The sequence below is a fragment of the Panthera pardus genome, unplaced genomic scaffold (genome assembly GCF_024362965.1).
Source record: "Panthera pardus isolate Hobbes unplaced genomic scaffold, ASM2436296v1 HiC_scaffold_25, whole genome shotgun sequence".
NCBI classification, from domain to species: domain Eukaryota; kingdom Metazoa; phylum Chordata; class Mammalia; order Carnivora; family Felidae; genus Panthera; species Panthera pardus.
Window position 1 is genome coordinate 48,454,656 of NW_026526821.1, and position 12,995 is coordinate 48,467,650.

Below are 12,995 nucleotides of genomic sequence, written 5' to 3' on the forward strand. Positions count from 1 at the left end.
ATTAGCTGATGTTAGTGTTTATTGATTAAGATAGAGCAGAACACTTGCACTACATCTGGTGCATTTGGAAAGCAATTAAAAGAAAGGAGGTAGAGTCACTAAGCTGTCCAAAAATGCCCCAGAACCCTTTATTTGTCTCCTGGTGCTGGCACACCAAGGGGACTTTCACCTGGGCAGGGTCAAAAGCTTAGCAGCTCTACAAGGAGGATGATAGTGTGAAGGGGCCTGTCACGGGGTCCTCTATGCATCGTGGCAGTGGGACTTCACCAGGGATTTCTCGCTCCGCCAGGGGACAGTGTATATCTGGAAGGAGCAGAGCTTTTTCTGTGAAAAGGAAAAGAAATGGACAGTTATGGTTACAGTCCAAAAGGAAAATACCCAGGCTGATGAAGTCAGAAGAGCAGATGGAGAATGGTGGAGGTTGGACATTCAGCTCCCACCCTACAAAACCCCATAACACTATGCAGGGCTCTGCATTACCTCCCAGTCACCATGCCCATGGCTTCAAATCCAGGAGGTTGGATCCTGCCCCCACCCCCACCCGCAGGTTGCTACATGGTCAATGTACCCCCACAGCCCTTTTGGGAGAAGACTGTGGAAGGCCCCAGAGCCCCTGATAGACAGGGCACTGCCCCCAAGTTCCCTGACTTCCAGTGGGCCACACTAGGACAGGTGCAGAGAGAGGGATCCAGGGACTGTGACCAAGACTAAAACACACACACACACACACACACACACACACACACACACAGGTGCGTGTGTGAAGGAAGTAGGGTGTGGGGGCTGGCAGACAAAAGAAGTGCAAATTTCATGCAAAGACAAGATCCCCAAGAACCAGCCAGGCCTAGGCAGCATCAGAGGGTTTCTGCCCCTCACAGGCCTCGAATTTCCAGTCTTTTCAGGCAGCTGAGGTGGAGATTAAAGACCTCTTTCTCCCCAGCAAACACCCCACAGCTGCTTCCTCTGTCCCACCAGCAATGGCCCAGAAACACATGAAGCTCCACTTTTCCAGGCAAAGTTCCCCATATAAATTCGAATTAGTAGCATGCAAACACATGCACCCTTCCCCTACCCACACACTGACACCTGCACACCCCTAGCCCGAGCAGTCACACGTGATGCACCCCACAGACACAGGCTCACTCCCACCCCTCCTCCCTGCTTGGCTGCCCCTGGCCCCCATCAGGCACATACCCTCAGCAAGTCTGGCTGCTCATAGAAGGGACAGCTCTCTTTGTTGGGCTCGGACTTGGTGCATTTGGTTCGGCCTATCTCCACATCCAGAAAATAGTTTATTCCAGCCACAACCTGTACATGGGGAGAGCAGGGTTTGCTCACAACACCTGATAATTTTACATACACAGTTACCCTTCTGCTATCGGGCCCTCACACCAGCATTTATGCTGCCAAAACAGGTACCCCAGAAACTCACAGCCACCTCCTGAGGGCTGGCCCAGTGGCTATAAACAACCAACTTTGTAACTGATTCACAGAGAAGTTCCACAAGGTCTCAGGCTGACAGAGGGACAAGAAGCAGTAAGATGGAAGGTGGAAGCCAGGGACCAAAATTCTGTTAACTGGGTTTGGAGAGGGAGGCTCAGTCTGGGGAGCCAGCAGGGCTTGGGTTAATAAACCTCTCCTGCGCCAGGAGCCAGGGCAGGGACTAAGCCCACAGTAAGGGCTCTTGTGCTGCAACAGATTCTGGATCAGGTTCAGGAAGATGGTCATGTAATGGATACATGTAAGCTAAATTCCAGTTACATGGGTCAACCCCATAGATATTTACATTTCCTCAATGCAGCTCGGTTTATTTATTTCCTCAGTTCACACTAGGAAATGAGATGCCTCTCTCCCTTTGTCTCTATGCCTCTGTCTCTCTGTCTCTGTTTCTCTCTCTCTCTCACACACACATGCACACATACATACACACATTTTAAGCTAATAAAAGGCTGGCCCTGCCGTCGTATGTTTTAACTTTTATATATGATGGGGATATTTCTAAAGTGTGTCACACACCTGCCTGTCTTTTACATTTGGGGTTGCAGGAGAGAATGAATCCTGTCCTCATACAGGGCATCTCACAGACATGCAGATCAGAACTTGGAGAAGCATTGGATGAGGGCCCGGGACCAGGCTCCACACACTACCTGATGGAGTCACAGGTATATCCTGGGATCCCTCTGGTGTCAGTTTTCTACACAGACCCATGAGCTGTGATGCCAAGATAGTGTCACACTTAAGAGGAGCAGACTGTCAGGGAACCAGTGAACAGGGAGCACATGCCCCATTCAAAGGACACAGTGCCAGCCAAATGCTGCAGGAGAAGAAATGGTCTATTCTTGGCCCACCTTTTGAAGTTTCAAGAGAAGGAGGATGAGCCCAAAATGCTGGCATGCACTACCAGGCTTTCATTGCTGTGAGGTTCTATTCTACTCTCAAATGGGCCCCAGGTCAGCTGGCCCAAATCCTCACCCTCCTTAGAGTCTGCAAAGCCCAGTGGCCCTTCCTGAGACTCCCTCTCACCCCCTTATGGACTCTGATGACTATACTCTTTATCTAACCAGATCTCCAGGACAGGTTAGAAGAGGCAGGGTAGTTGTGGTCCTTTCTACCCCAGTCATGACACCTCTACCTCTGGATGTTGGTGATGATGAGGCAATATTTGGATGGGGAATGAGATGTCACATCCAAGAGGCTGCTGCCATGGATGTGACCTTTCAAAGGAAGCAATACTTTGGGCCTTTCCTCCAGGATCTGAGGACAGGTTTGGATTTTTACGCCAGTTCCTCTACTCAGGGATACATTGGGTACCACAGGCTAGCTCATCACCCTATCTGTCTTTGCTGACAACATGGGTGCTCAGGGAACAAAGGGCCCTGCCTAATGGAGGATGATTGGTGTGGGCCCTAAACTCCATTACACAATGAGGACATAGAACGTAGGTTAGTTTAGAGGAACCTGGTGAGGGGAGGCAGGGAGGACAAACCACTTCTTCATGACCTGAATCTCATGTCAGGGAAACATCAGACCAATCCAAACTGAGCCCCAGTAGGAAAAACAATGGGCCAGACCCTTCAAAAATGTCAAGATCATAGATGGAGGGGCTGCTCCAGAGTAAAGGAAGCTGCAAGACAGAGGCTGCTGCACATGGCCTGGCAGTCCTGGGTATAAGGGACATCAGTGTGATAATCAGTGACATATGGATGAAGTCTGTGGATTGGAGGATTGTATCAGTGTTGATTCTGGTTTCCAAAACTGTTGTGGTCATGTGAGAAAATGCCCTTGCTTCTAGGAAATGTACACTGAGGTGTTAATTCAAAATGTTCAGAAAAACAAATGCATATATCCCACATACAACATTTGATAATCTAGGTAGGAATATAAAGAGATTTTATGAACTATTGTTGCAATTGCTCTGCAAGTCTGAAACTGTGCTCCAATAAAAAGTTAAAGGAAAAAGTGCTTAAAAATTCATTCAGTGGCAGAGCCAGGAGGGCAGCCAAGTGTGGGGCCTGATTTTCCTCTGCTTGTGATCATTTAATTGACAGCTCACACTGAAGTCCGTGTCCTGTGAGGCTGGGGCACAGATCTAAGGGGACTGGACAGGGGTCCTGACACTCACACTTCTGTTCTCTGGCCAGGTTGGCACTTGAAATCACCAAAGAAGGCCATTGCTGTGACCTGGTCTGCAGCCTGGGTCCCAGGCACTCTGGTGTCCTTGTAGGGGAAGGGCTGTGGTGAACACAAAAGACTGGACACAGCCTGCTGAGAAGCACTGGAGTGTCCTCTGTCCCAGTACTCCTGCTAGGGTTTCAGAGAGCAACCCCTCCAGCCAGACACAGGGACAGAAAGGGATGGCCATGCCATGAGGCCACACCCCTCTGCTCAGGGCCCAGTCCCCACAGGTCTACCAGGGGCACTTGGGTGGTGGAGGGGACTCACCTGCTTTTGGGCACCCTTCACCTGCAGCACACGGCTGTAGTTCTCATCGTTGCTTGCCTTGTTGTACTCGCTGAGGGCAAATTTTAGTGCCTCCTGCACATCCTTGTCATTGACATCTGCATCCCATGGGGCTCCGACTTTGGAGTTTCTCTGGGAGTTCACAGCCAGGGCCAGGGCCAGGGCCAGGGCAGCCAGCAGGAGCAGGGGACTGTGCAGGCGCTGGGCCATAGCGTGCTGAGAGGCAGAGGAAGCTCAGAAGGGAGAGATCTAGAGCCAGTGATCACCACCTCTCTGGTCACCCTGCTTTTATTCCCCCCATCCCCACCCTGGGGCTGCCCACCCCTCCCAGGCTCCTCCTCTTCCACTCCCTTCCACTTCACCTTCAATCTGTCCCTGTCAGGACCTGTTGTCTGTCCTTTCCTATTTTTTTATTCCCTAGCCAACCTGTTATTAAATTGTTTTATTATTATTATTTTGTTCTCTACTGCTAGACTTTTAGGCTGTTACCATTTTGTGTGTATTTGTATGTTCTTCCTTTTGTTTCAGTGGAGGTTTGTTGTTGTCATTGTTTGTTTTTGTAATAAGTAATCCTGTCATACACATTATTGTAGGAAATACATTTCTTTGGGCATATGTTGGATTATTTTCTTCCTAGAATTGGTATTACTCCTTCAGGCTACAAAGATATTTGGATACAGGTGGTAAAAAAAGAAAGAAATGCCTTACTCCAAACCAATAAATGGACTCTTAACTATGGAGAACAAACTGACAGTTACCAGAGGGGAGGTGGTGGGGGGATGAGGGAAATAGGTGATGGGGATTAAGGAATGCACTTGTGATGTACACTGGGTGATGTATGGAAATGTTGAATCATATTGTACACCTGAAACTGATATTATAGTGTATGTTAACCAAATTGAATTTAGATAAAAAGTTAAAAAAAAAGAAAAGATATCCCTGACTCAATCAGGTTCAAACAGTGAAGAGAATGTTCTTGGTTCACAGCAGAATTTTGTGCTTCATTTTGTTTGTAAATATCTATAAGTGCAGGTGTCCTCAGTGGTGTGATGCTGGGCCTGAGACCCTGGGTGGTGTCCCCTTATGGTCGCTTCTTCTTATATATACTAGTCTTGTACCTGAATCACACCATGGCAGATCCACTTTGCACTTAGTTATCTTCCATGAAAAATGGTATCAGTTCCTGAGATGTGCTATTCATCATTCACTGATATAGTAGGTACTCACAGAACACTTGATGTCAGATACTGACTTTAGGAAGAAGGTAAAAGCTCAGTTCCTGCCCTCCAGAAGTCCTGGGTCTGATGAGGAGAAAGACATAAACAGGTACTTCAACACGACAAACTGACCCAGATTGCAGGAAGATAAGAGTCCAGGGCTCCAGATTCTGCCTGGCCTGTCTCTCCAGGTTTCTCTTCAGGTGGATTTGAAAGGGCAGTATGATCTTGATTCTTTCCTTAATTCCAAGACACGGGGAGAATTGTTTATCTCTCCTGGTCTAGATATGAAGAAATTCCAGTCTGGCCTCATCCCCAAGAACCTCATCCAGGCCTCTCCTAAGGGGTTCACCCAGGATCAGGCCTCGTACCTCTTTTCTTTTCTAGGTGTGCTCCTTCCCTCAGAGTCTTGTCCAGTCTGGTGACTTTAATACCAGCTCTGCACCCACAGTGCCACCAGATAGCTCCAGCTCAAAACTGCCACCTTAAGTCCTGTGATGTTCTGATTTATAACAGGATGTGTATTTGGTTTTAGTCCTTGATTCTGGCACAGAGCTCCTAAAACCCTGGAGATTTCCTAAGTGATGAGAGCACAAAAGTGTCTCCTGTGATGTTAATTAAGTGACTTTTGGACCCACAGCAAAGGAGTCCCGGGAATTGTGATTGGAGAGTTGGAAATTTCAGTCCCACCCACCCAGACATCCAGGGAGGGGAGGAGTTGGGAACTGAATCAGTTCCAATGACCAAAGATTTAATCAATCATGACTATATAATGAAGTCTCCATAAAATCCCCAAATCTCAGAACTGGGTCCTAAGAGCTTCTGGGCTGATGATTGGAGATTAGTCTACTTCCAGAGGCCATGGATACTCAGGGAACTTTCTCCACACCTTCCATGTACATCTCTTCCTTCTGGCTGTTCTGAGTTATACCGTTTTATAATAAGTCATTTAATGATAATGTTTCTTGAGTTTTATGCATCATTTCGGAAAATTAATCAATCCAAGGGGTGGGTCATCGGAAATTCCAATTTCTATCAGGGTAGTCAGAAGCACATGTGATAGCCTGGACATGTGACTGGCATCTGATGTATGTGTGTGTGTGTGTGTGGGGGGGGTGATGTCTTTTAGGATTGAGTCCTTAACCTATTGGGTCTGATGCTATTACCAGGTAGATTGTGTCAAAATTGAGTTAAATTATAGGACACCCAGCTGGTATTGGAGCATGGCTTGGTGTTGTGGGATAAATACTTACACATCTAAATTGGATGATTAGAATCTTATTAATTGGTGCCAGGATACTACCTCTGAATCCAGCTGATGGTCTTTCTACTTACTTGGGTGACCCAATACACCCTAAGCTACCCATGCCCCAAAGTGCACTATGGATTTATCTTTCCCTCCATTGCTCAAGTGTTCTGTACTTTAATAAGGGTTGTTACTTGGTCAGCCCTCCAGGGGACCATTCCTGACATTACCGTTTAAAATTGGGACCACTACGCAATCTTCTCCACCTCTCATCCTTTCCTGGTTGGTTGGTTGGTTGGTTTATTTATTTATTTATTTATCAATTGAAACTTCTGTTTTGTTGGGTTGTTTGTTTTTCTCCCTTTCTGTCTCCCATTAAAATGTGAGCTGATTTTTTTTTTTTCTGTTTTGTTCACTGTAGTATCCAGTGGCTGGAACATAACTGGGGCAGGTTAGTATTGTCTGAATTAATGCATGAACTGGATTAGTGTTCTTAAGCTTGTCTTTGTTGTTGAGAAAATGGTGTCAATATAGCTAATGTCTTATAGAATGAAAATTCATTTAAGTAATACAGGGAAGGAGAATCCACAGGGATGTAGAAAAAAGAGGTAAAGTTGAAAAGAGCAGGTTCCCTTCCTCTGAGCATATGTTACATTTTTTCTGTGAGTTTTGTTTTGAAGCCTCTTTCTGAGACCTGATTGTCTCCTGGCAAATGTAACTTGTAATGGCAGCTTTTTGATGTAACCATTGTCATAGTCTATGGGCATTAAATATGTACACCGGTAGTGTGAAATGGGTCAAGACACTAGTTTGAAGTCCACAGTTAGAAGCCAGTGTTTTGGCTGAATTATACCAGAGTAACTGATTTGAAAAGTGTCTAGTTAAGAGCAATGGGTGGTTGCTTGTGTCTAGGCAGCCTGGCCCTGAAGACGATTCAGAATAAATCTCAGAGGGTCCCCAAGAGGGGGCCTGATGGCAGAGCATATGGGAGAGTCCAAGGCACCCACACACCACCCAGACTCAGCTTGGGATGTTTTCACCTGTTGCTTCCTGCTGTTGAGTCACACTTGAGGGTCACTGTTCCTGCAGTACTTGGTGAAGGAGAACCTCATCCTAGCAATAGATCTTAGGCCTTTCTTCCTTCTCTCACTCCCTCCCTTCCCACCCCAATTCTATCTTCTCTCAATCATTGATCTCTGTCTCCTGCATAAGTAGGCAGAATTGCCCCTTGACCCCATTCTGTGGCACAGGACCTCCCTCCTCTGTAGCCTTGGGGTCAGGACAAGGGGAACAGCACACAGCCTGCCTGAGGCTGACATCCATGATAGTTGTGTCTCTGAGAGGCTGGCTCACAGTCCAGCCAGCAGTTCTCTCCCTGGTCATGAAGCAGAATCCTCTGGCTGCCATTGAAAGCCAGGCACTACCTCAGAGTTTCTAGTCACTACTCCATGGTGGGGGTAAGGCATCCATAGAGTTAATTGTCTGCAGGTGATTCTAGAACAAAGCAATGGACATCAAGGACCATGGGCTAAAGGTCAAAGCACATGAGTCAGGGAGTTAATCCTTCCTGGGTCTGAAAATCACACCAAGGTGTCTGCAATCAAGGATGCCAGGGACCTGTGGCTGCAAAGTTTCTTTTAAGCTTGTGCCAGAAGGACTTTGAGGTTTTGTTTGGGATGCTACCAAGCCCTCTGGTTGTAATGGAAATTGAACAGCAGAGGCAGGTGAACTCAGTGTCCATGGAACAGAGATGAAGCTGTGGTTACAGGTCACTGGTTGGATCCAAATGCCACATAGAGCTTGACTGAAGTTGCAGAACAAGTCAATCCTTCTAACCTATTACAATGCATACACTCACATCATACCATATATTTTTATTTTTACCAAAAATCAGCACTCAGTGAATTTGGGCTGCAAATCTTATGAAAATCATAACAAGTTTGGCTCCGAAGTGCAAGCTACTCAGGGACTTCTGTTTGGAGTCAGAGGGAGGGTGGGGAGTCAGGACCAGTCTCTGAAATACCAGCCTTAAGGCAAACATTGTCTCAGAATGCTGCTTGTCTTTGTTGACCAGCTGAACACTCACCAAATATTACCCATAATTTACCAGTCAGAAGTCTCATTCTGGCCCCATGGCTGTACTGACCCAATTCCTTTGGTGGGTAAGAGTCCAAGGGCTCTAATGGAAAAGTGTGGTCAAAAGATATGTGGCAGAAAGGTCAACCTGTGACTATGTGGGTTTCTTCCTAAATTTACCACCAACATGTTTAGGAAGTTTAATTCCCTCTGGCTCTGAGGCCATGAGAATGTGTCGGAAGAGGGTGATGATGCAGGGCAAGGGTGGGAATAAAGGGTAGGAGGCTTGATCTGAGGAGGCAGGGAAGTGAATGCTTTGAAGGTAAGCTCTTGTTTACAAAACATTGCACCAGATCTTCTTATATATCTTCCTTATTTCATTTTCAGACACTCCTAGTCTATTACCCATGTTTTGGAGATATCAAAATGGAGAGGTAAAGAAAGTCAGTACATCCCTCACACCCATTCAGTTAGAAAGGAGCTGTTAATTCTGCTCAACACCACACAGTACAAAATGTATGCATTTCATATAATATAAAAGCAATAACTGTAAACTAGTCATTTCCAATGATATGAAGACTCCAGTTAATTTAAACCTAGCTATCCTGGTTGTCTTTCAGAAATGCATTGATAAAAAGCAACTGCAACAACCAAAACCAACCTATTTCAGATAGCTTAGTGAACTTTTTCCTAACATATGCTACCAAAGCAATCAACTGTTTACGTTTGTAGCCAAACATAATATTTTAATTTAGGTTTCTGTACTTGACATTTGGAGATTATTTGTTTACTTTTTCATGCTGTCTAGTACCTGAACCAGCTTCCTATTTGGGGTTTCCCCTTGGGTGAGTTGTAGAGGAAGTCAGGGCTCCATCTCCTGCTATGCAAGCTGAGCAAGCCACTCAGATTTTTTTCCAGGAACAAGATAAATGCTAGTCTGCTCCCACTCCCACCATTCTTTCAGATATGTGTGACTGTCTCTATCACTCCTGTGTGTAGGTATATATCCTTAGCTGTCCCAGGTGTTGGGATGTCCTCTAGACACAGCTCTACATCCACGTAATTTTTGACTCAAAGGAGCAGAGTCTGAAGATGGATCTTTATCGGGAAGTGTCCTATCCAGTCCTAACCTCACCCTTGGAGTACAGGTTTCCCTGTATAGGAAAGTAGGGCATTTATGTGAAACCTTTTGTAAACTGAAATGACATAAAGCAAAAATCAATTACTATTAATTTATATGGAAAAAATTTTTTTGAGGATTCTGAGACCCTAAAAATAACCTCTTAAGCTTTTCTGATTCCTTACAATACATTTTGCTAACAGATGCACAAAATAAATCAAGATAAAGAACTAATGCTCACGGACTCAGTTCATGTCTGTGCTGGTTTCATGCTGAGATGCTGAGTATAGTTTAGGGGGAAGGAGCTGGGTGGTGACACTCTTATTGCTTGGGGTGTGCTCTGCCTCTATGAGGGCTCACAGCAAAACACTGAGCACTGAATGCTATTTCTGATTTTAGTATTTTTTCCTAAAGAGAAAGATTCTGTTTTGATTTTTTTCTAGTTAGTGAAAATAAGCACTAATGTAGATCTTTGATAGAAGTACAGTGAAGTAAGTGGAACTTTTGAAAAGTGGGGGATACCTGTATGTGGTCAGTCAGAAAAAACAGGTTGAAATACATGAAACCAGAAGCTGGTCTGTGGCAAATTATTCCCTTCATAAGACAGGTAAAATTATGAGTGGAAAATTTGTTCCTTTTTGATACCTTGTCAAACTGGGAATTTTTCTCCTGTTGTAAATATGCTCACTAATGAATTATATGCAGTAATTCATGCACTTTGCCTTGGTATTGATTTTTGATGTGAATTGAATGAAATGCAATTTCTCAGACTTCACATTTGTAGGCCACAGACCTGTAGAGTGTAACTACTGACAGCAAGGACATGTGTGGGTGAAGTGGCATAGATCCAATATACAGGATCTGTTCTCTCACACCTCTTTATCCTGGTGAATTCCTGCAGTTACAGACATAATAGGTGTAAAAAACATGGACAGTAAGACTCCTGAAGAAACACTTGTTTCAGTACAAAATCCTCATGCAGAATTAATAAGCTAATCAATGTTATTTGACTATACAATTTTATTTTATTTTTTTAAGTTTACTTATCTTGAGAGAGAGAGATGGAGAGAGTGATGGAAAGATGAAGAGAGATGGGTAGAGACAGAGTGAAAGAGAAAAAAAAAATCCCAAGCAGGCTCTGCACTGTCAGCATGAGCCCCATGTGTGAGATCATGCTCTGAGCCGAAATCAATAGTCAGACGTTCAGCCAGGCATCCCTGACTACACAGTTTTAAAATGCTGTATTTAATGAGCATTGTCAATACAAAGTGTCTTTTAGGTTTAACAATTGTAGGAAAAAAAATAGAAAATACTAAATCTTAGAGCTATGTATGAAAAAACTTAAAGAAGCTTGCTCAAATGTGATAATAATTTGAACAATTTGCATGAAATTACACATTCTGAGTTTTAAAGCTAAAAGAAAACATTATATGCCATCACATTTTAAAGTGATCAATTGTGTTAGTGGAAGCACTGTTTTATCTTTCCATTATATTTATAGTAAATGATGTTACAAAATCAATTCCATGTTATGAGGCAATCCAACAGTCATTCATTAGCTGAGGATGGAAACAGAAGAGAGACAGTTATTATTACAGAACTGTGTCAGGAAGTTATTTAGTAAAAATATTTTGTGACAAGGTAAAAATAACATGGGTTAAAGAAAAAAAAAACCTGCCCTTTCATCCACAGGATGGGTGAATGGGTAAAGGAAAAAGTCCATTGCAACAATAACAGGAGTCATAATTCCCCCATCTTGCAGCTTAAAATCAAAACAATGTCTTCTTTGATGACTGCTTCTCTCTCAGTGAAAGACCTTGTTCTTTAGATTCATGGATCATCAGAAACTTCAGTCCATCAGTAGGAAAACATCCCATTACCTGGAGGACTTAGTCACTTCCACCCAGAGAAGTAGCCTGCACACAGAGGTACAGAACGTTAGAGAAAAGATTCTGGACAAAATACCCCCCATCTGGCTGCACTTTATGTTTTCCTAGAAGATAGTGTCTGGGTGTACTTTTCACTGAAGACCTGACATTGATGCCTTTACACACAGCCGTGCTTTGCTCTGAGTCCCTCAAAATACTGCTTCAAAGCCCCTTCCACAAAGTCTACTTGGTGAGGTGTTCCAGGTTCCTCTAGTGTGACTTTATTCCCTTATTGCAACAGGTCAATAATTGTGATTTGGTTGACTCTAGGCTAGTTTTTGGTGAGCTGATTGTGCTACAACATATGTTATTGGTCTGGATGTTCTAATGTTGGTGGTGCTTTTGAGCATTTTAGAATTTGTAATATGCCATGATTTATTTTATCCTCTAAATTAATGTAACTTTTTCACTTTGTTTGATATTGGCAATATTGCGATTTTTTTTTTTTTTTTTTTTGTAGACCGGCCCATAAATTGTCCAACCCTCAGGCCCTGCAGCACCTGGCCAGCCTTTGGTCATCACACCCAATGTCCACCCAACCAAGGAAGGACTACACCTGCTTGTGCTCCTGTCCTTCAAGGACTCCTGCCTCCTTTGCCAGGGACTTGTCTACACTAAATTGAGGGAATTTCTAACCTCCTGAGTTTCAAAATATTACAACTGACTTGTGACAATATTTTTTGCTCAGGTAACTCTTAGAAAGGCACAATATTTCTGAAATATTTACCTGATGGGTCCTCCTTTACGTTACTCCAAAGTAGTGAGGGCTCCAGGAGGTGGCTCAGTGCCTGTAGCTTGAAAAGCAAAATGAAACTGTTTACCCTCTGGCTTTCCCTCTCCCTGCTCCTCTCCTAGAGCACAGCCCTGTGGCTCAGCTATGAAGCTGTACAGGCAGCCTCCCAAATCTGCCATTGGATGCCTCTGCACCAGCTGTCTCATTTACTATCTGGATATGATTGCCTCTGTGTGACCCTGGGAGGGCTAAGAAACACCAGCACATGACCATCTTTGTCAAGCAGCATTTAACCCTACAGAGTATTGGGACCGTCGCTTATATGTTTTCCTTCCCATAGCCTTGCATAATTAATGCTGGTCATAAATGGTAATATTTTAGTATCAAGTTTATTAAGACCATTATTATTTATTAAGTATAATGGAGACAATTAGATATTGGGGAGTCAGACTCAGTAAAAAGAGAAACAGCAATGACCCTTGTGTAATCTGATAAGACTTGAACTTTGCAATGTCTTTTTTTATAGAAAGAAATACATATTATTACATTGGGATTCATTCTGCATCTCTGTCTGGTGGTAATATTATTGCAAATAATAATGACATTGTATGATGATAACTGCCCCTCACTACTCGTGAGTCAGGTGGTTCATAAGGTGGGCTGGGTAGGGATGAGGGCTTGGACTCAGAAGGCTGATACTCTACTCATGTGACAG

At 44.1% G+C, this 12,995-nt stretch overlaps 1 protein-coding gene across 1 annotated transcript; it reads right to left on the reverse strand.

Annotated features, from left to right (window-relative positions):
- Positions 1-240: 240 nt before the first annotated feature.
- LOC109274819 (cystatin-C-like) lies at positions 241-4,170 on the reverse strand. Its single transcript, XM_019462749.2, has 3 exons — positions 3,943-4,170; positions 1,195-1,308; positions 241-324 (listed from the first exon to the last, which is right to left on the reverse strand). Exons 1-3 carry the CDS (start codon positions 4,168-4,170, stop codon positions 241-243), a joined length of 426 nt encoding a protein of 141 aa, XP_019318294.2.
- Between the last annotated feature and the right edge of the window lie 8,825 nt (positions 4,171-12,995).